At 41.9% G+C, this 22,301-nt stretch overlaps 1 protein-coding gene across 1 annotated transcript in view; it reads right to left on the bottom strand.

The window, feature by feature from the left end:
• The window catches only part of CHIC1 (cysteine rich hydrophobic domain 1), a 158,280-nt gene that overhangs the window by 5,719 nt on the left and 130,260 nt on the right, over nt 1-22,301 (bottom strand). The window contains exons 4-5 of the mRNA XM_080653250.1: nt 1,894-1,950; nt 1,418-1,477 (exon numbers count right to left, since the gene is read on the bottom strand). Coding sequence (XP_080509376.1) covers nt 1,418-1,477; nt 1,894-1,950 — 117 coding nt within the window. The remainder of the gene's footprint in view (nt 1-1,417; nt 1,478-1,893; nt 1,951-22,301) is intronic.

Genomic DNA, 22,301 nt, shown 5'->3' with positions numbered 1-22,301 from the left:
CTCTGTGGCTGTAGCCATCTTGGTTGGGTTTATTTGCATATTTGCTCCTGATTGGCTGGTGGGTGTGGCTTGTGGGAGTGGCTTGTGGGTGTAGCAGAGTGATGGTTAATTTTCATATTACTCTTTTATTAGATAGGCTACTTCATGTCAGCAATTTGAAATTTGGATAAATTTCATATTCTTTTCAATGTTAATGATGCTGAATTTATCACATTGGTTATATGTGAATTATATTTTATGATTAAGATTGCCTAGCTTTCAGTAAAAAAATAAAGAAACTACAGTTTCTTTACTAAAAAATGTCAGCTAAGAAAAAAAAAAAGGCAGGCAAATGAATCCAGAAATCAGTTCCTATATTAAGCAAGATTCAACAAGATTACAGCTGTGCCCATCACCATATGCAATGGTTTGCACCTATGTTAAAAGATTGCAATATTTTCTTCTTTAACAAACAATCATTGCTTTTTTAAAAAAAAAATTTAACAATTTTTAAAAAAATATATTTTATTTATTTCAGAGAGAGGAAGGGAGAGAGGGATAGAAACATAAATATGAGAGAAAATCATTGATCAGCTGCTTTCTGCATGCCCCCTACTGGGGATGGAGCCCACAACCTGGGCATATACCCTGACCAGGAATCAAACCGTTACTTCCTGTTTCATGGTTCTATGCTCAACTAATGAGCCACACTGGCCAGGCTGCTTTTTTTTTAAAAAAATAATTTATTGATTTTTGGAGAAAGAAGAAGGGAGAAGAGAGGAACATGATGTGAGAGCATAACATTGATCAGGTGCCTCTTGCTCACCCCCTATTGGGGATCAAGCCCGCAACCTGGGCATGTACCCTGACTGGGAATTGAACCAGCAACCTTTTGGTGCATGGGATGATGCCCAACCAACTGAGCCATATCAGCCAGGTCAGTGTGCAATATTTTCTTTTTTAAAAAAATATATTTTATTGATTTTTTTTTTTTTACAGAGAGGAGAGGAGAGGGATAGAGAGTTAGAAACATTGATGAGAGAGAAACATCAATGAGCTGCCTCCTGCACACCCCCTACTGGGAATGTGCCCACAACCAAGGTACATGCCCTTGACTGGAATTGAACCTGGGACCCTTCAGTCCGCAGGCCGATGCTCTATCCACTGAGCCAAACCAGTTAGGGCCAGTGTGCAATATTTTCATCTGAGCACTAGCTGAGATTTTTCTAAGCTCCAAATAATTGCTAGCTTTCAAGATATCTTATGTTGGTTACAAATCTAAAGAAGGTGGAAGAAAACCTCTATGTTCTAACTGATTAAAGATCAGCCTGAGGAGAAAAAAGGTAGAAAGATGATTTGACAAATGGTAAATGTAGTAAAATGTAACAATTTGGATGGGGTCAACAATAGTTTAATTAAAAAACAATTGCATACTTACATACTCCATCATATTGCTAGTTTCACATTTCCTTTTAGTCAACTTCCAGTGTAAAGCAAGCTAAGAAAGCACAGTTTGTTAAGAATTTTGATATCAATTTATACTAATTATTACCAATACATTTGAATAAATCAATGAAAACAATACAAGAATAAGTACAAGATTAAAAAAAAAAGCATTTAAAAATACCTGGTAAAGAATATACATTGAAAATTGAGTATTAATTCTCTAATCCATTCTTTTTAAAAATTTTATTGTGTTTAAAGTATTACAAATAGTAGTACATATGTCTCCTTTTTTTCCCCATTGACCTTCTCCCGGCTTCCCTCACCCCCCACCCGCCAGTGTTTTGTGTCCACTTGTTATGCTTATATGTATGCTAATCCATTCTTTTGTGACCTGAAAAATTCTCTTTTTTTTTTCAATTTAGTAACACAAATATATAAATGGGGTACTTATTTGCTTAAATTTCTTACCTTGTGATATAATCTGTTATTTTCCCATTCTAATAACTTCTGAATTGATCTTCTGGTCTAAGAGTAAGAATTGAGACTTTGTTACAAGATGACTTAAGGAACTTTATAAACTATGTGTATATATATTTTTCTGCTTATTTGTAAGATCCCATTATTTTCTTCTCTTGTTTTTCTATTAGAAATTAGATAAAAACACAATGTAACTGACAGAAACTGCCAAAAGGGGAGCAATATTTCGGGTGGTTACTATAATAAGATCACATTCCCTCCCTCCCTCCTTCATATATACATACACATACACACTTGCACATGTGATAATTTTAATATATGCATTTCAAAAGGAAATGTGTACAAATTACCCTGTGTTGTGAGTCCATTCTCTGAGTTATTGTGAAACATTACTAATACTGCTAGAAGTCTATTTATGAATGTAATCTACATTTTCATATACTTTTCCACAGGGTTACTTTTCAATATACATGCAATATGCCAAGCTAATATGATTTCTCACAGAAAATTTCCCTATCAGAACTCCTACCACAATGCTTGGCATGCAATAGTCAGTCAAGGTTTATAGGTTCAATAAAGCAAGCCAACATATATCAGAATTTCCACTGAAAAGAATATGTTAAAAACAGCCAGTGGAAAAAGCTTGTATTTAGAGGGAAGAATATAGAGAAACAGCACTGTAGTAAACAGAACAGAGGTTGAGTTTCTCCATTTGGAGTGCATATATTTGGTAGGGAGTAAGAAAAGCTTGCAAAACCTTTGAAAACATTAAAATAAAATATTACTAGGCATTTTAATTCTTATTTAAAGAGTTTTATAATGTTTCTGGTAAACAAGCTAATAAGCATTGTTCATTTTAAAACTATTTAAAATTAAATGATTTACATATAAGACTGTATTTGAAATGATTTCCAAAGCCCTAACACAAGAAACTATTCTACCTGTTCACCTATGTAAGTTAACAACCAATAGCAATTGTATTCAGATCATTTACAGTGGGCGAGATCAGCAACACTACCAGCTAGAGTTTGCTGTAGGGACCTTGCACTTGAAAGAATCTCTCTAAACAAATTCAGATAGTTAAAGAGATTGAATTAGTAATTATAAATCTTTCCACAAAGAAAAACCCAGGTCCAGGTGGCTTCAATGATGAATTCTAACAAACAGTCAAAGAAGAAATAATACCATAAGTATAAACACAAAATTCTCAACAAAATACTAGCAAGCTGAATCTACTAAGGTATGAAAAATCCAGGAACACAAAAATAAATTGATGTGGGAATGTACATCACTTTGAAAGATAATTTGGCACTTTATTAAAAAAACTAAACATAATTTTATCATATGATTCAGCAATTATACTCATAGGTTATTACTCAAGTGACTTGAAAACTTATGCTGACAAGAAAACCTGGTCATGGAATATTTGTAGCAGCCTTATTTATAACTAGAGGCCCAGTGCACAGATTCGTGAATATTGAAAGAATACTAATTAGAAGGTGGCTGGCAGGGCAGGACTGGGCAAGATGGGCCGGACATGTACTGGAGCCAACCTCCCACGTGGTACCTCCCTGCCCACCCCACCTAAGGCAGTGCCTAGGCTTGAAGGGCATCTGTGGAGTCAGTGGGGTCCCTCCAGCAGTTGGGGTCACTCAACCTGCCCTTCAGGGATTGGGCCAAAACTGGCAGTCCGACATCCCCTGAGGGGTCCCAGAGTGCGAGAGGGCACTCAGCAAAGTTGCTATCACTTGGCAGCTCCTGCGTTGAGCATCTGCCCCCTGGTGGTCAGTGTGCATCATACCTACCGGTCGGTCAGCTAGTCACTTAGTCTTTTATGTATATAGATTGCCAAACCTTGAAAATAATCAATATATACTTAAAGAGGTGAATGGATAAACAAACTAGTACACCCCAACAATGGAATATGATTCAGCAATAAAAAAGGCTATCAAGCCACAAAAAGACATGGATAAATCTTAAGTGAAAGAAGCCAATTTGAAAAGACTATATATCCTGTATGATTCAAACTATATGACATTAGGGAAAAGGCAAAATTATGCAGACAGTTAAAAGTTCAGTGATTGGAGAGGATCCAAGATGGCAGCGTAGATAAACACCTAAACTGCTGCCTCGCACAACAATTTCAAAACTACAACTAAAAGACAAAACGTCTATCACCCAGAACCAAGGGAAAGCTGGCTGAGTAGAAGTTCTACAACTAGAAGGAAAGAGCAAACAGCATTAAGGGGTGCACAAGCGCGGAAAAGCTGAGGTACGGAGACGCACGAATCGGGAGCACTGCTGTTTTCAACCCGAAGGGAGATAAGCTCCCGATTACTCCGAACTCCAGTTTCTGGGGAGATGCGGGGGACCCAAACTCCTACGGGGAGAAGCTGGACTGTCTGCCGTGGGGTCGGAAAGTGAGGGAGGCTTGCTTGCAGGGCTGCGCGCAGGAATAATTGTTTACTGTGCTGGGGCGCGGGACGCAGGGACCGGAGACGCAGAGCCGACTTCTGGCAGCCATCGCTGTTTGCCACGCCCTAGCCTAGTGATGCCCTGAGACCCCGCCCCGCACAACCTACAAACCCACCCAAGCTCCAAGCAGCGGCTTTAGCATATGAATGGTCTGCCCTATTGCAGATTAACCTAACAAACTTGCAGCCCCGGTCAGACAGCTCCAAAACTTCCAAACCCCAAGCAAAGAGGAGAAAACTGTAGTTCTCACTGTAGCGCCTGCTGGGTGGCCTCAGACAGTAGCTGACCTGCACCCCATTGGAGATCCAGAAGCCAGTGTACCTAGTGGTCAGAGTGAGACACCAGATTTCAACTCCTCACATCCATAAGTGACACATTCAAGAGGCAGACTCAGTGAGCACCAAAGCCCCACTGAAACAAGTCCTGCACCATAAGCATGTCTCCAGCACAGCAGTTCTTCCATTATAGACACAGCGGGTCCTCACAGCCAATTGGCCTGGAGGTCAATTCCTCCCAGTGTACCAACAGCAATCAAGGCTTAACTATACCAAGACTTTGCACCCAGCCCACAAAGGGGTGTACCAAAGGCGTTCACCTCAAGTGATTGGGGAGGCTGAGCTACTGGCCCCTATAGGTCACCTACCACACAAAGCCACTCCATCAACACAAGGAAGCTGCAAAATGCGGAGACCAAGAAACATGTCACGAATGAGAGAAATGGAAGAAAGCAAACTACTGGATGACATAGAGTTCAGAACCACATTTATAAGGTTACTCAAGAATCTTCTAAAAACTGCTGAGGAACTTAGTGAGACCTTTAAGGATCTTAATGAGAATACCAAAAAAATGGAAAAGGACCAGTCAGAAATTAAGCATACACTGTCTGAAATAAAGAATATACAGAAACTCAACTGTAGATCAATGTACCCCAAGAATCAAACCAAAGATCTGAAATATGAGGAAACAAAAAACACCCAACCAGAAAAACAAAAAGAAAAAATCCAAAAATATGAAGATAGTGTAAGGAGCCTCTGGGACAACTTTAAGCGTACCAACATCCGAATTTTTGGGGTGCCAGAAGAAGAGAGAGAGCAAAATATTGAAAACCTATTAGAAGAAATAATGACAGAAAACTTTCCCTACCTGGTGAAAGAAATAGACTTACAAGTTCAGGAAGCACACAGAACCCCATACAAGAGGAATCCAAAGAGGACCACACCAAGACACATCATAATTAAAATACCAAGGGCAAAAGACAAAGAGAGAATCTTGAAAGCAGCAAGAGAAAAACGGTTAGTTACCTACAAGGGAGCACCCATACGACTGTCAGCTGATTTCTCGGCAGAAACTATGCAGGCCAGAAGGGAGTGGCAAGAAATATTCAAAGTGATGAACAGCAAGAACCTACAACCAAGATTACTCTACCCAGCAAAGCTATCATTCAGAGTTGAAGGTCAGATAAAGAGCTTCACAGACAAGAAAAAGCTAAAGGAGTTCATCACCACCAAACCAGGATTACATGAAATGCTGAAGGGTGTTCTTTAAGAAGAGGAAGAAGAAGAAAAAGGTAAAGAAAAAAATTATGAACAACAAAGTGACATCAAATACATACCTACCAACAAGTGAATCTAAAAATCAAGTGAATAAAAAATCTGAAGAACAGAATGGACTGGTGAATATAATAGAATCAGGGACATAGAAAGGGAGTGGACTGACAATTCTCAGGGGGGAGGGGGTATGAGGGGTGCGGGAAGAGATTGGACAAAAAGCTTACACCTATGGATGAAGACAGTGGCGGGGGGAATCAGGTGGAGGGAAGCTATGGGGGGAAAAAAGAGGAACACCTGTAATAATCTGAACAATAAAGATTTATTTTAAAAAAAAGTTCAGTGATTTATTGGGATTTTGTGGTGGGAGGGAGGAATGAACAGGTGAAGCACAGTGGATTTTTCAGGAAGTGAAGTTATTATTCTATATAATACTGTAATGTTAGATACATGTCATTATATATTTGTCCAAACATGTAGAATAGAATGTACAACACAAAGAGTAAGCTCTAATATAAACCATGGGCATTAGTTAATAATAATATGTCAATATTGGCTCATCAGTTTTAACAACTGTACTTCAATAGTGCAAGATGGCCCAGCCAGTGTGGTTGAGTGTCGACCCATGAACCAGGAGGTCACGGTTCGATTTCCAGTCAGTGCACATGCCTAGGTTGTGGGCTCGATCTCCAGTGTGGGGCGTGCAGGAGGCAGCCAATTAATTATTCTATGTTATCAACAATGATTCTATCTCTCCTTCTCTTTTCCTCTCTCTGAAATCAATAAAAACACATTAAAAATAGTACAAGATGTTAATAATAGGAAAAATTATGAGGCTAGAAAAGGAGGGTATAAGGGAACTCTCTGTACTTTTTCCTCATTTCCTGTAAACATAAAATTACTCAAAAAATAGTCTACTAATTAAAATATGAAACATAAAATTGAAGATGAAATGAAGATATCCTATCTAATAAAAGAGTAATATGCAAATTAACCATCACTCCACTACACCCACAAGCCACGCCCACCAGCCAATCAGGAGCAAATATGCAAATAAACTCAACCAGATGGCTACAGCCACAGAGAGCAGGAGGGAGGCTTGGGTTTCCCCGACAATGGAGGAAGCCAAGCTTTCCGTCTGCCCTTGCCAGCCTAGGCCTCCACTCAAGGCTACAAAGTTTCAATGATAGAAGATACATAAAACCAAACAGAAATGGAGGCAGCCACGGAGCTGGAAAGAGCAGGAGGCTAGGGTTGCCCCCAGCGATGGAGGAAGCCAAGCTTTCCACACACCCTGGCCGGCCCAGGCCTTTGCTTAAGGCTACAAAGTTTCAATTATAGAAGATACATAAATCCCAAGAGAAATGGCTGCCGCCACGGAGCAAGCAGAAGGCTTGGCTCCGCTCCAGGCTACAAAGTTTCAATTGTAGAAGATAAATATACCCCAGATACCAGGGCCTCCACTTGGGTCACCAGGGAGCATGGCCGGCCTGCAAAGCACCACAGGCCCCTCGCCCAGGCCACCCCATGCCCCAAGGGAACCCCCACTCTGATCCGGGACACCCTTCAGGGCACACCAGCTGTCCCCCACCCGTGCACCAGGCCTCTATCCTATCTAATAAAAGAGTAATATGCAGATTGACCATCACTCCAACACACAAGATGGCTGCCCCCATGTGGTCAAAGATCTTGCCCCCATGTGGACACAAGATGGCCACCACAAGATGGCCAGCAAGGGAGGGCAGTTGGGAGGGACCAGGCCTGCAAGGGAGGGCAGTTGGGGGTGATCAGGCCTGCAGGGGAGGGCAGTTAGGGGTGAACAAGCCGGCCGAGGAGGGAAGTTGGGGGCAACCAGGCCTGCAGGGAAAGGCAGTTGGGAGGGACCCAGGCCTGCAGGGGAGAGCAGTTGGGGGGGACCAGGTCTCCAGGGGAGCGCAGTTAGGGGTGACCAGGCCTGCAGGGGAGGGCAGTTGGAGGGGGACCCAAGCCTGCAGGGGAGAGCAGTTGGGGGGGACCAGGTCTCCAGGGGAGCGCAGTTAGGGGTGACCAGACCTGCAGGGGAGGAAGTTGGGGGTGACCAGGCCTGCAGGGAAAGGCAGTTGGGAGGGACCAGGCCTGCAAGGGAGGGCAGTTGGGGGGGACCAGGTCTCCAGGGGAAGGCAGTTAGGGGTGACCAGGGCTGCAGGGGAGGGCAGTTGTGGGGGGGGACCCAGGCCTGCAGGGGAGAGCAGTTGGGGGGGACAAGGCCTGCAGGGGAGGGCAGTTAGGGGTGACCAGTCCTGCAGGGGAGGCAAGTTGGGGGTGACCAGGCCTGCAGGGGAGGGCAGTTAGGGCTGACCAAGCGGTTAGAGAAGGGAAGTTGGGGGCAACCAGGCCTGCAGGGAAAGGCAGTTGGGAGGGACCCAGGCCTGCAGGGGAGAGCAGTTGGGGGGGACCAGTTCTGCAGGGGAGGGCAGTTTGGGGTGACCAGGCCTGCAGGGGAGGTCAGTTAGGGGTGACCAGGCCTGCAGGGGAGGGCAGTTAGGGGAAAACAGGCTGGCAAGGGAGCAGTTAGGCATCAATCAGGCTGGCAGGGGAGTGGTTAGGGGGTGATCAGGCTGGCAGGCACAAGTGGTTAAGGGCAATCAGGAAGGCAGGTAGGCAAGCAGTTGGGAGCCAGCAGTCCTGGATTGTTTGAGGGATGTCCGACTGCCTGGTGGGATCGGGCCTAAACGGGCAGTCTGACATCCCTCGAGGGGTCCCAGATTGGAGAGGGTGCAGGCTGGGCTGAGGGACACACACCCCCGTGCCCGAATTTCGTGCACCAGGCCTCTAGTTATTAGATAAAATCTGAGTACATCTGTTGCCTGTAAAGGCAATACTATTGGAAATTCATCAGGCTGAAACCAAGGGTCACCAGACATTAATTTGAGTCCGCATACAAAAGAGAAAACTCCAAGAAGCTCAATGAATTCCAAAAAGGACAAACTCAAGGAGATCCATACTGAGAGAAACTATAATGAAACTTTTGAAAGCCAAAAACAAAGAGAAATCTTGAAAGCAGTAAGAGAATACAGGGGATCCTTAATAAGATTAATAGCCAATTTAACATCAGAAGCCATGAGGTCTAGAAGCAGTGATTTGACATATTTAAAGTGCTATCAGAAAAAAAAATTTATCATCCAAGAATTCTATATTTGGGTTCTCATCAAGATGGCAGAGTAGGAGGAAGCCACTCTCGCCTTGTCCCATGACATAAAAATTACAGCTAAATTATAGAACAGTAAACTTGGGGAACCATCTGAAGACTTGTTGAACAGAAGTCCTACAACTGAAGATTTATAGGAGAAGTCATGCTGATACTGGTATGAGGTGTGGATACACAAAATGGGCTGGCCCCATACCCACATGTGGCAGTTGAGAATCCAGAGGGATATCTCAGCTACAGAGGTCCCCCCACTAAATAGTGAGGGGGTCTCAGCCCAAAACAGGGATCCTAAACCCAGAACACCAATGCCGGGAAGAAGAGCCCACATAACAAATGGCTGTGAAAATCAGTGGGGATTCTGTCCACTCAGGTGAGGCAGAAGGCTGGTGAAAATCCAGGTGTCATCTTAAGAAGCACACAAACAGAGAGAAACCAAGATGGCGGCATAGGTAAGCACCTAAACTGCTGCCTCGCACAACAATTTCAAAACTACAACTAAAAGACAGAACGGACACCATCCAGAACCACAGGAAAGCTGGCTGAGTGAAAATTCTACAACTAGAAGGAAAGAGAAAAGCTAACAGAGAATTGGAGGTACGGCAAAGGGTCTTTGTGCGCGCAGAGAGGAAGGGCGGCTGAGAGCCTGGCTGACTTTCTCTGGCGGAAGGGGGAAGGAAGCCCCCAACCGCACTGAACCCCAGTTCTGACTGCACTGAACCCCAGTTCCGGGCGAGCCCCTGGGGACCCACGCTCTTACGGGGGGAGTCTGGACTCTCAGGGGGAGACTCAGGAGCCAGGGAAGGCGGAGGACTGAAAGCGCGCGCCTGCCAGTGCGCACAAAGGCTGCGGAGGTTGCCACAGGCTTTCCCTAGTGGGAGTCAGAGGTTCCTGACTGCACTGGGCCCCAGTTCTGACTGCACTGGACCCCAGTTCCAGGTGAGCCCCTGGGGACCCACGCTCTTGTGGGGGGAATCTGGACTCTCGGGTGGAGACTCAGGAGCCGGGGAAGGCGGAGGACTGAAAGCGTGCGCGTGCCAGTGCGAACAAAGGCTGCGGAGGTTGCCACAGGCTTTCCCTCGTGGAAGGGAGTCGGAGGTTCCTGACTGCACTGGGCCCCAGTTCTGACTGCACTGAACCCCAGTTCCAGGCGAGCCCCTGGGGACCCACGCTCTTGTGGGGGGAGTCTGGACTCTCGGTCGGAGACTCAGGAGCCAGGGAAGGCGGAGGTCTGAAGGTGCACACGTGCGTGCAAGGGTAAGGCTGACGGGAAGCCAAGACTGAGACTCTACCCATCCAAGCTGAGCACAGAGGCTATTGCAATTTGGCAAGTCTAATCCTATAAGGCTGTCTCCACCACTGAACTTCTCCCAGCATAGACACAGCTGATCCTTACAGCCAACTGGCCTGGAGGTCAATTCTTCCCAGTGATACCAACAACAACCAAGACTTAATTACAACAAGGCTGTACACACAGTCCACAAAGGGGTGCACCAAGAGTGTCCACCTCAGGTTAACTGGGGAGGCAGACCCACTGGGCCATATTGGAAACATAGCACACAAATCTACCTTACCAACTCAGGGAAGCAGTGAAAATGCGGCCTCAAAGAATCAGATCACAAACGAAAGAAATGGAGGAAAACAAACGACTGGATATAGAATTCAAAACCACGGTTATAAGGCTTTTTAAGAATATCCTAGAAAAGGCCGATAAATATAACGAGACCCTCGAAGATATGAAAAAGGACCAACTAGAAATTAAACATACACTGACTGAAATAAAAAATATTATACAGAGACCCAAAAACAGACAAGAGGAACACAAAAATCAAGTCAAAGAATTGAAATACAAAGAAGCAAAAAACACTCAACCGAAAAAGCAAAAAGCAAAAAAAAAAATCCAAAAAGTTGAAGATAATGTAAGATGACTCTGGGACAACTTCAAGCGTACCAACATCAGAATTATGGGGGTGCCAGAAGAAGAGAGAGAGCAAGATACTGAAAACCTATTTGAAGAAATAATGACCGAAAACTTCCTCCACCTGGTGAAAGAAATAGACTTACAGGTCCAGGAAGCGCACAGAACCCCAAACAAAAGGAATCCAAAGAGGACCACACCAGGACACATCATAATTAAAATGCCAAGAGCAAAAGACAAAGAGAGAATATTAAAAGCAGCAAGAGAAAAACAGTTAATTACCTACAAGGGAGCACCCATACGACTGTCAGCTGATTTCTCAACAGAAACTATGCAGGCCAGACGGGAGTGGCAAGAAATTTTCAATGTGATGAATAGCAAGAACCTACAACCAAGATTACTCTACCCAGCAAAGCTATCATTCAGAATTGAAGGGCAGATAAAGAGCTTCACAGATAAGAAAAAGCTGAAGGAGTTCATCACCACCAAACCAGTATTATATGAAATGCTGAAAGGTATTCTTAAAGAAGAGGAAGAAGAAAAAAGTAAAGAGAAAAATTATGAACAACAAATACATATATATCAACAAGTGAACCTAAAAATCAAGTGAATTAAAAACCTGAGGAACAGAATAATCTGGTGAATATAATAGAATCAGGGGCATAGAAAGGGAGTGGACTGATAATTCTCAGGGGGAAAGGGGTATGGGGGGGGTTCATGAAGTGACTGGACAAAAATCATACACCTATGGATGAGGACAGTGGGGGGGAGGTAAGGACAGAAGGTGGGGTGGGAACTGGGTGGAGCGGAGCTATGGGGGGAAAAAGGAGAAATAATTGTAATAATCTGAATAAAGATTTATTAAAAAAAAAAGAAGCACACAAACACTTGCTTGAAGGGTCCCACTCTGGGCTCCTGCAAAGGGCTGGCAGCTCGGCAGGGCCCCCAGAGTCATACAGAAATACTAAGTTATATGATTTTAGCATGAGGGCTAGAGGGACAGCTGCCAATGTCCCTGTATTGAATCCTCCTCCTGCACAACCCATGGACATCTTTTCCTGGATTGAGGACTCTACCCACTGGGTATTAGCCTGGTGAGGTACACTAGCTCCACCCTGGTGACTCCCTAAGATCCCACCCTACCCAATTCCCACACGACCTGAGGCACTGTCATCAGCAACCAGTCTGGGCCCACATTATAGTATTTCTTAAAAAATGCTTGAAGAATTCCACTCAAGCTCGAGGGGGTGAGATATATAGGAAGAAACATTGTATAGCTTAATGTCTAGAGCCATCTTCCTCCGCTGTGAACAGACATTAACATTCCTGTGTTGAGCCCTCCCTCCACACAGCCAAATCTTAATCTGCATTAGCCTGGTGAACTCTCCTAGCTCCATCCTGAAGGCTCCTTGAAACTGCCCAACATCTATGGGACACAGTGAAAGCAGTCCTGACAGGGAATTTCATAACATTATAGGCCTACCTAAAGAAGCAAGGAAAATCTCAAATAAATGATTTAACCCTACATTAAAACAATTAGAAAGAGAACAACAACAAAAGCCCAGAAGAAGAAGGAAGGTAGGAAATAAAGACCAGGGCAGAAATAAATGACATAAAGAATTTAAAAAACAATATAAAAGATCAATGAAACCAAGAGCTGATTCTTTGAAAAGATAAACAAGATTTATGAATCTTTAGCCAGACTCATCAAAAAAAGAGAGAGCCCTGACAAGCATGTTCAATGGTTAGAGCATCAACCACCACACTAGAGGGTTGTGAATTCGATTCCCAGTCAAGGTCACATACCTTGGTTGCAAGCTTGATCCCCGCCACAGGCAGGTCAGGGTGCGTGTGGGAGGCAACAAATTGATGTCTCTCTCTCAAATGGATCTTTCTCTCTTTTTCCTCTCTTTCTATCCCTCTTCCATTCTTGCTAAAAATCAATGGAAAAAATATCCTCACTCCTTGGGTGAGAATTAAAAAAAAAAGAAACAAAGAGAGGACCCAAATAAATAAAATCAGAAATGAAAGAGGCAAAGTAACAACTGACATCACAGAAATACAAAGGATTGTAAGAAAATACTTTGAGCATCTATATGCCAACAAAATGGACAACCTGGGCAAAATGGACAAATTCCTAGAAACATACAATCTTCCAAAACTCAATCAGGAAGAATCAGATCTGACTAGGCCAATAACAACTAAAGAAATTGAAGCAGTAATCAACAAACTCCCAGCTAATAAAAGTTATGGACCAGATGGCTTCACAGATGAGTTTTACCAAACATTAAAAGAAGAACTAACACCTATCCTTCTTGATCTATTTTAAAAAATTTAAGAGGAAGGAAGACTTCCAAGCTCCTTATGAGTCCAGAATTATCCTAATTCTAAAATCATATAAAGACACTAAAAGAAAGAAAATTACAGGCCAATATCTCTGATGAACATAAATGCGAAAATCCTCAACAAAATATCAGTAAAGTGGCTCCAGCAATAATATATTAAAAAGATCATATACCATGATCAAGGGGGATATATTCCTGGGTGCAATGTTGGTACAATATTTGCAAATCAATAAATGTGATACACCACATAAACAAAACGTAAGATAAAAATCACATGATCCTATCAATAGATTCAGAAAAAGCATTTGGTAAAATCCAGCAACAATTTATGATAAAATCTCTCACCAGAGTGGGAGTACAAGGAACATACCTGAACATAATAAAGGCCATATATGGCAAACCCTCAGCTAACATCTTAATCAATGGGGAAAATCTAAAAGTGTTTCCCTTAAAAACAGGAACAAGACAGGGGTGGCCACTTTCACCACTCTTATTCAACATAGTACTGGAAGTCCTAGCCACAGTGATAAGATAAGAAAAAGAAGGCATCCAAATTGGAAAGGAGGAAGTAAAACTATCATTATACACAGATTACATGATATTGCATATAGAAAACCCTAAAGACTCCACCAATACACTGTGGTATCACCTCACACCTGCCCAAATGGCTACCATTAGTAAATGAATTTGCCAAAGTAGCAGGATATAAAATTAACATCTACAAATTGGTAGCATTTTTATACACCAATAATGAACTCTCAGGAAGAGAAACTAAAAAAGTCCCATTTACCATTGCAATGATAAAAATAATATATTTAAGAATATACTTAAGGAAGGAGCTAAAAGACCTGTACTTGGAAAACTATAGGGCATTGAAAAAAGAATTTGAAGACACAAACAAGTGGAAGCATAGACCATGTTCATGGATAGAAAGAATTAACATTATTAAAATGTCCATACTACCCAAATAAATCTACAGATTCAATGCAATCCCTATTAAAATGCCATCAACATACTTCACAGATTAAGAACAAATATTCCAAAACTTTATATGGAACCAATAAAGACCTGAGCAGCTATAGCAATCTTGAGAAATAAGTACTAAGTTGGAGGGATCACAACTCTGGATATCAAACTATACTACAAAGCCACTGTAACCAAAACAGCCTGATAATGGCACAAGAACAGGCACATAGATCAATGTAACTGAACAGAGACCTCAGAAATCAATCCAGAAGAGGCAAAATGGTGGCAGAATAGACGGACATGTCTGGAGCCTTGTCCCAGAGCAGATGGAACGAGCAACTAAATCAAATAACACTCGCCCCGAATTGGTGAAGAAGACACAGCTGGTGAGAGAATTTGCAGTCAGGAAGGGCAGGGGACACCTGAAGAATGGTAAAATCAGGAATCTGGGCTGGGGAGGACTGCAAGACCTCCGAGCCCAGAGGGTCAGAGGGAAACCGCACAGCACTGAGGCCGAGGCCCTTGGGACAGACACAGTGTCTGACTGTGCAAAGGAGGTCCACAGGACTGCTGGTGGCAGGAGATTTTAGATCTGGGTCCACAGCCATGAAAGACTGAGCCCAGAAGGGGCATTCAGGACAGCTGCCCAGACCACGCCATCCTGGGAGGAGATAGATCACAGAGGCGCAGCTCTTTCCCCTCTTTTTGGTCTTTGCTTTTGTTCGCTGAACCTAGTTCAGTGGTCGGCAAACTGCGGCTCGGCTCTTTGGCCCCTTGAGTGTGGCTCTTCCACAAAATTCCACATGCGGGTGCGCGTGTACAGTGCTACTGAAACTTTGTGGCCCATGCGCAGAAGTCAGTTTTCGGCTCTCAAAAGAAATTTCAATTGTTGTACTGTTGATATTTGGCTCTGTTGACTAATGAGTTTGCCGACCACTGACCTAGTTCATAGGACCTTTCGGATACAGACACTCACCCGTGGCTGAGGTGCAGGAGGAGGTGCAGACTTGTGGAGTCTGGGGAGAGGCTGGGGTGAGGAGAGGGCCCAGGAGAGGTGACTGTGAGTCTAGTGCTGAGTTATACCTGATGCGTGGGACCTAGGTAGGCATTTTCTCCTGAAGAGATAGCCCCTCCCTGCAGTCTCCAAGCAACCAATACAGCCACACCCAGACTATGCCCTGAGTGGTACAAAGGAAAAAAAAATCTGAATAGTCCCTAAAAGTCCACAGGGACTGGCCTAAAGAAAGGACTTCGGTCCCAGCAACAGGAAAATGAGAAGCCACAGACAGTACAGAAGAGTGGGATCTTAAACCATCCAAAGGAACGACACGTCACTTTTTCATTTTTATTTTTATTTTATTATAATTTTGTTATCTCTTTTTTCTTTATTTTCCTTTTTTCGTTTGTTTCTTTATTTTCTTTTTTACTGTATTTTTAAAATTTTATTTTATTGCTTAAAGTATTACAAAGAGTAGTACATATGTCTCCTTTTTTTTCCCCATTGACCTTTCCCCGGCCTCTCCTACCTCCCAGTATCTTGCGTCCATCGGTTATGCTTATATGCATGAATACAAGTCCTACGGTTGATCTCTTTACCCCGCCCCCATCTGTCCCCAGTCTTCCTGCTGCAGTTTGACAGTCTGTTCGATGCTGCTCTGCCTCTGTATCTATTTTTGTTCATCAGTTTATAATGTACTTTATTATCCATAAATGAGTGAGACCATGTGGTATTTTTCTTTCATTGACTGGCTTATTTCACTTAGCATAATGCTCTCCAGCTCCATCCATGCTGTTGCAAATGGTAAGAATCCCTTCTTTTTTTATACCAGTGTAGTATTATATTGTGTAGATGTACCACAGTTTTCTAATCCATTCATCTGCTGATGAGCATTTAGGCTATTTCCAAATCTTAGCTATGGTGAATTGTGCTGCTATGAACATAGGGGTGCATATACCTTTTCTGGTTGGTGTTTCTAGTTTCTTGGGATATATTCCTAGAAATGGGATCACTGGGTCAAATGGCAGTTCCATTTTTAATTTTTTTGGGGAAACGCCATACTGTTTTCCACAGTGGCTGCACCAGTCTGCATTCCCACCAGCAGTGCACGAGGGTTCCTTTTTCTCTGCATCTTCTCCAGCACTTGTGGTTTGTTGATTTGTTGATGATAGCCATTCTGATAGGTGTGAGATGGTAACTCATTATTTTGATTTGCATCTCTCAGATGATTAATGATTTTGAGCATGTTTTCATATGTCTCTTGGCTTTCTCAATGTCCTTTTTCAGAAAGTGTCTATTTAGGTACTTTGCCCATTTTTTGATTGGATTGTTTGTCTTCCTTTTGTTAAGTTGTATGAGTTCCCAGTAAATGTTGGAAGTTAAATCCTTATCGGAGATAACAATGGCAGATATGTTCTCCCATGCAGTGGGCTTTCTTGTTGTTTTGTTGATGTTTTCTTTTGCTGTGCACAAGCTTTTTATTTTGATGTAGTCCCATTTGTTTATTTTCTCTTTAGTTTCCATTGCCCTAGGAGCTGTATCAGTAAAGATATTGCTACGACAAATGTCTGTTATTTTGTTGCCTTTGGCTTCTTCTAAGATTTTTATTGTTTCCTGTCTTATGTTTAAGTCCTTTATCCATTTTGAGTTTATTTTTGTGTATGGTGTAAGTTGGTGGTCTAGTTTCATTTTTTTGCAAGTAACTGTGCCATTTTCCCAACACCATTTATTGAAGAGACTGTCTTGTCTCCATTGTATGCTCTTGCCTCCTTTGTCAAATATTAATTGAGCATACTGGCTTGTGTTGATTTCTGGGATCTCTGTTCTGTTCCACGGGTGTATACATCCATTCTTGTTCCAGTACCAGGCAGTTTTGAGAATAGTGGCTTTGTAGTATAGCTTGATATCTAGTATTGTGATCCCTCCTACAATGTTCTTCTATTTCAAGGTTGCTGCAGCTACTCGGGAGTCTTTTTTTATTCCAGATGAATTTTTGGAGAGTTTCTTCTAGGTCTTTGAAGTATGCTGTTAGTATTTTAATGGGGATTGCATTGAATTTATAGATTGCTTTGGGTAGTATGGATATTTCAATGATGTTGATTCTACCAATCCATGAACACGGTATATGCTTCCATTTGTTCATGTCTTCCTCTATCTCTCTTTTTTCAATGTCCTGTAGTTTCCCAAGTACAGGTCTTTCACGTCCTTAGTTAAGTTTATTCCTAGAAATCTTAATTTTTTGGTGCAATGGTAAATGGGATTGTTTTTTTCACTTCTCTTTCAGTGAGTTCATTACTAGTGTATAAAAAGGCCATAGATTTCTGGGTGTTAATTTTGTATCCTGCTACTTTCCCAAACTCACTTATTAGGTCCAGTAATTTGTTGATGGAGTCTTTGGGGTTCTTTATGTATAGTATCATGACATCTGTGAATAAGGACAGTTTTACTTCATCTTTTCCAATTTGGATGCCTTTTATTTATTCTTCTTGTCTGATTGCTTTGGCTAGCACTTTCAGTACTATATCTAACAGGAGTGGTGAAAGTGGGCATTCCTGTCTTGTTCCCGTTCTTAGGAGAAATAAGTTTAGTTTTTGCCCATTGAGTATGATATTGGCTGTAGGTTTATCATATAAGGCATTTAATATGTTGAGGTATAATTCCTCTATTCCCATTTTGCTGAGAGTTTTTATCAAGAAAGGGTGTTGGATTTTGTCAAATGCTTTTTCCGCATTGATTGATATGATTATGTGATTTTTGTCTCTCAGTTTGTTTATGTGATGTGTCACATTAATGATTTGAGGATATTGTACCATCCTTGCATCCCTGGAATAAATCTCACTTGCTCATGGTGTATGATCTTTCTAATGTAATGCTGAATTCGATTTGCTAGAATTTTGTTGAGGATTTTAGCACCTATGTTCATCAAGGATATTGGCCTGTAGTTCTCTCTTTTATTTTTGTGGTGTCTTTATCTGGTTTTGGGATTAGGGTAATGCTGGCTTCATAGAAAGAGCTTGGAAGTGTGCCTTCCTCTTGAATTTTTTGGAATAGTCTGAGGAGGATAGGTTTTAGTTCTTTGAATGCTTGGTAGAACTCCCCTGTAAAGTCGTCGGACCTGGGCTTTTGTTTGCTGGAAGATTTCTGATCGCTGCTTCAATTTCTTTGGTAGTTATTGGCCTATTCAGGTTTTTTGATTCTTCTTGATTGAGTTTTGGGAGCTTGTATTTTTCTGAGAATATGTCCATTTCATCTAGGTTGTCCATTTTGTTGAAATAGAGTTGTTCATAGTATTTTTTCATAATGATTTGTATTTCTGTGGGATCAGTTGTTACTTCACCTCTTTCATTTCTGATTTTGTTTATTTGGGTCCTCTCTCTTTGCTTCTTGGTGAGCCTGGCTAGAGGTTCATCAATCTTGTTTATCCTTTCAAAGAACTAGCTCTCCTGGTTTTGATATATGTATGTGTGTATGTGTATGTACATATATATATATATATATATATATATATGTATGTATATATATATATATATATATATATATATATATATATATATATATATATATATATTGTCTCTATGTTATTTATCTCTGCTCTGATCTTTACTACACCCTTCATTCTGCTTACACTGGGCTTTTCTTGTTGCTCTCTTACTAAATCTTTGAGTTGTAGGGTTAGATAATTTATTACCATATATTCTAGTTTTTAGACATAGACCTGCAGAGCTATGAACTTCCCTTTCAAGACTGCTTTCGCTGTGTCCCATAGATTTTGGATTGTTCTGTTTTCATTGTCATTTGTTGCCAGGATGTTTTTTATTTCTTCTTTGATCTCTTTGGTAACCCAATCATTGTTTAAAAGCATGCTATTTAGCTTCCAGGTGTTTGATTTTTTAAAATTGTTTTTATTGTAGTTGATTTCTAGTTTAATGCCATTGTGATCCGAGAAGATGCTTGTTATGATTTCTATCTTCTTGAATTTGAAGAGACTTTGCCTGTGCCCCAATATGTGGTCTATCTTTGAAAATGACCCATGTGCACTTGAGAAGAAGGTATATTCTCTGGCTTTGGGTTGGAATGTTCTGAAGGTGTCAATTAATTCCATATATCTGGTGAGTCATTCAGGATTGATGTTTCTTTGCTGATTTTTGTTTAGAGGATTTTGTCCAGTGGTGTTAGTTGGGTATTACAATCCCCTACTATGACAGTATTGTTGTCAATCTCTCCCTTGATATCCTCCAGAATTTTTTTTATGTATTTGGGTGCTCCTGTATTGGGTGCATATATGTTTACCAGAGTTATATCTTCTTGTTGACTTCCTCCCATTAGTATTATGAAGGGGCCTTCCTTGTCTCTTGTTATGGCCTTCACGTTGAGGTCTAATTTGTCGGATATAAGTATTGCTACCCCAGCTTTTTTTTTCATTTACATTAGCCTGAAAAACTTTTTCATCCATTCAACATCATTCTGTGTGAGTCCTTTGTTATAAGGTGGGTTTCCTGTAGACAACAGGTATATGGGTCATGTTTTCTTATCCACTCAGCTACACTGTGTCTTTTGATTGGGGCATTTGATCCATTTACATTTAAAGTTATTATAGATATGTACTTGTTTGCCGACATTTTTTTTTTTTATGACTGTGTTCCTTCGTCCCTTCCTATTTCTTCTTTTTATAGCAGACCCTTTAGCATTTCTTGCATTGCTGGTGTGGTGGTAATAAACTCCCTTATTCCTTATTTGTCTGTGAAGCTCCTGATTTCACCCTCAATATTGATTCATAGCCTTGCTGGTTACAGTATTCTTGGATTTAGACCCTTCTTTTGCATGACTTTGTAAATTTCATTCCATTCCCTTCTGGCCTGATGTGTTTCTATGAAAACTCAGGTGATAGTCTGATGGGAGATACTTTGTAGGTAACTTTCTGTCTCTCTCTGGAAGCCTTTAGGATTCTTACTTTTTAAAAAATAAATCTTTATTGTTCAGATTATTACAATTGTTCCTCATTCCCCCACCCCATAGCTCCCCTTCACCCGGTTCCCACACCACTCTCTGCCCTTACCCCCCCCCACTGTCCTCATACATAGGTGTATGATTTTTGTCCAGTCTCTTCCCCTACCCCCCACACCCCTTTCCCCTGAGAATTGTCAGTTCACTCCCTTTCTATGCCCCTGGATCTATTATATTCAGCAGTTTATTCTGTTCATCAGACTTTTTATTCACTTGATTTTTAGATTCACTTGTTGATAGATATGTATCTGTTGATTATAATTTTTATCTTTACCTTTTTCTTCTTCTTCCTCTTCTTAAAAAATACCTTTTTGCATTTCATATAATACTGGTTTGGTGGTGATGAACTCCTTTAGCTTTTTCTTATCTGTGAAGCTCTTTATCTGACCCTCAATTCTGAATGACAGCTTTTCTGGGTAGAGTAATCTTGGTTGTAGGTTCTTGCTATTCATCATTTTGAATATTTATTGCCACTCCTGTCTGGCTTGCATTGTTTCTGTTGAGAAATCAGCTGACAGTCATATGGGTGCTCCCTTGTAGGTAACTAACTGATTTTCTCTTGCTGCTTTTAATATTGACTTTGTCTTTTGCTCTTGGCATTTTAATTATGATGTGTCTTGGTATGGTCCTCTTTGGATTCTTTTTGTTTGGGGTTCTCTGTGTTTCCTGGGCTTGTAATTCTATTTCTTTCACCAAGTGGGGGAAGTTTTCTGTCATTATTTCTTCAAATAGGTTTTCAGTATCTTGCTCTCTCTCTTCTTCTGGCACCTCCATAATTCGGATGTTGGTATGCTTGAAGTTGTCCCAGGGGCTCCTTACACTATCTTCATATTTTTGGATTCTTTTTTCTTTTTGCTTTTCCGGTTGGGTGTTTTTTGCTTCTTTGTATTTCAAATCTTTGACTTGATTCTTGCAATCTTGTAGTCTGCTGTTGGATCTCTGTATATTATTTTTTATTTCAGTCAGTGTATGCTTAATTTCTAGTTGGTCGTTTTTCATATCCTCAAGGGTCTCGCTAAATTTATCGCCTTTTCTAGAAAATTCTTGAAAAACCTTATAACAGTGGTTTTGAACTCTATATCCAGTAGTTTTCTTTCCTCCATTTCTTTCATTTGTGACCTATTTCTTTGTCTCCTCATTTTGGCTGCTTCCCTGAGTTGATAGAGTGGCTTTGTGTGCTAGGTGTCCTACAGGGCCCAGTGGCTCAGCCTCCCCAGTTACCTGAGGTGGACACTCTTGGTGCACCCCTTTGTGGGCTGTGTGCACAATCTTGTTGTAGTTAAGCCTTGATTGTTGTTGGTATTACTGGGAGGAATTGACCTCCAGGCCAGTTGGCTGTGAGGAACAGCTGTTTCTACAATGGGAGGACTTCTGTGCTGGAGACACCCTTATGAGACAAGACTTGCTTCAGTGGGGCTTTGGTGCTCACTGAGTCTGCCCCCTGAGTGTGTCCCTTATAGATCTGAGAAGTTGTAATCTGGATGGTCCTACTCTGACCACTGGGTACACTGGCTCTTGGATCTCCAAGGAGGTGCTAATTTAGCCTCTGCTTGAGGCCACCCAGCAGGAGCTATGGAGAGATCTGCAGATACCTCTTCTTAGTTTGCGTTTTGGAGGTGCCCAGATGAGGCCCACCTGTGATACAATGCAAGCGACTGTGGGGCCCTGGGCCTTCTTTTGGATGTTCTGGGTCTCAATGACTCAACTGCTGTTTGTTAGGTAAGTTTAGAATTCAAAGGTCCAGGACAATCATATGCAAAAGCCTCTGCGCTCAGCTTGGATGGGGCGGAGTCTCAGGGTGGAGCAAGCAGCAATGGTTTCGTGGGGCGGGATCTCAGGGCAGAGCAAACCACAATGGCTTCCCGTCAGCCCTGCCCTAACAGACCCCTGCATCTCAGTGTCCCGCGGTAATCACTGCAAGCACCTCTGAGAGAAAGCCACACTCGAGTTTCGCCCACTGCCA

The sequence above is a fragment of the Plecotus auritus genome, assembly GCF_963455305.1.
Source record: "Plecotus auritus genome assembly, chromosome: X".
NCBI lineage: Eukaryota > Metazoa > Chordata > Mammalia > Chiroptera > Vespertilionidae > Plecotus > Plecotus auritus.
Note: the sequence above shows the minus strand (reverse complement) of the source record. Positions and strands in the feature narration are given on the sequence as shown.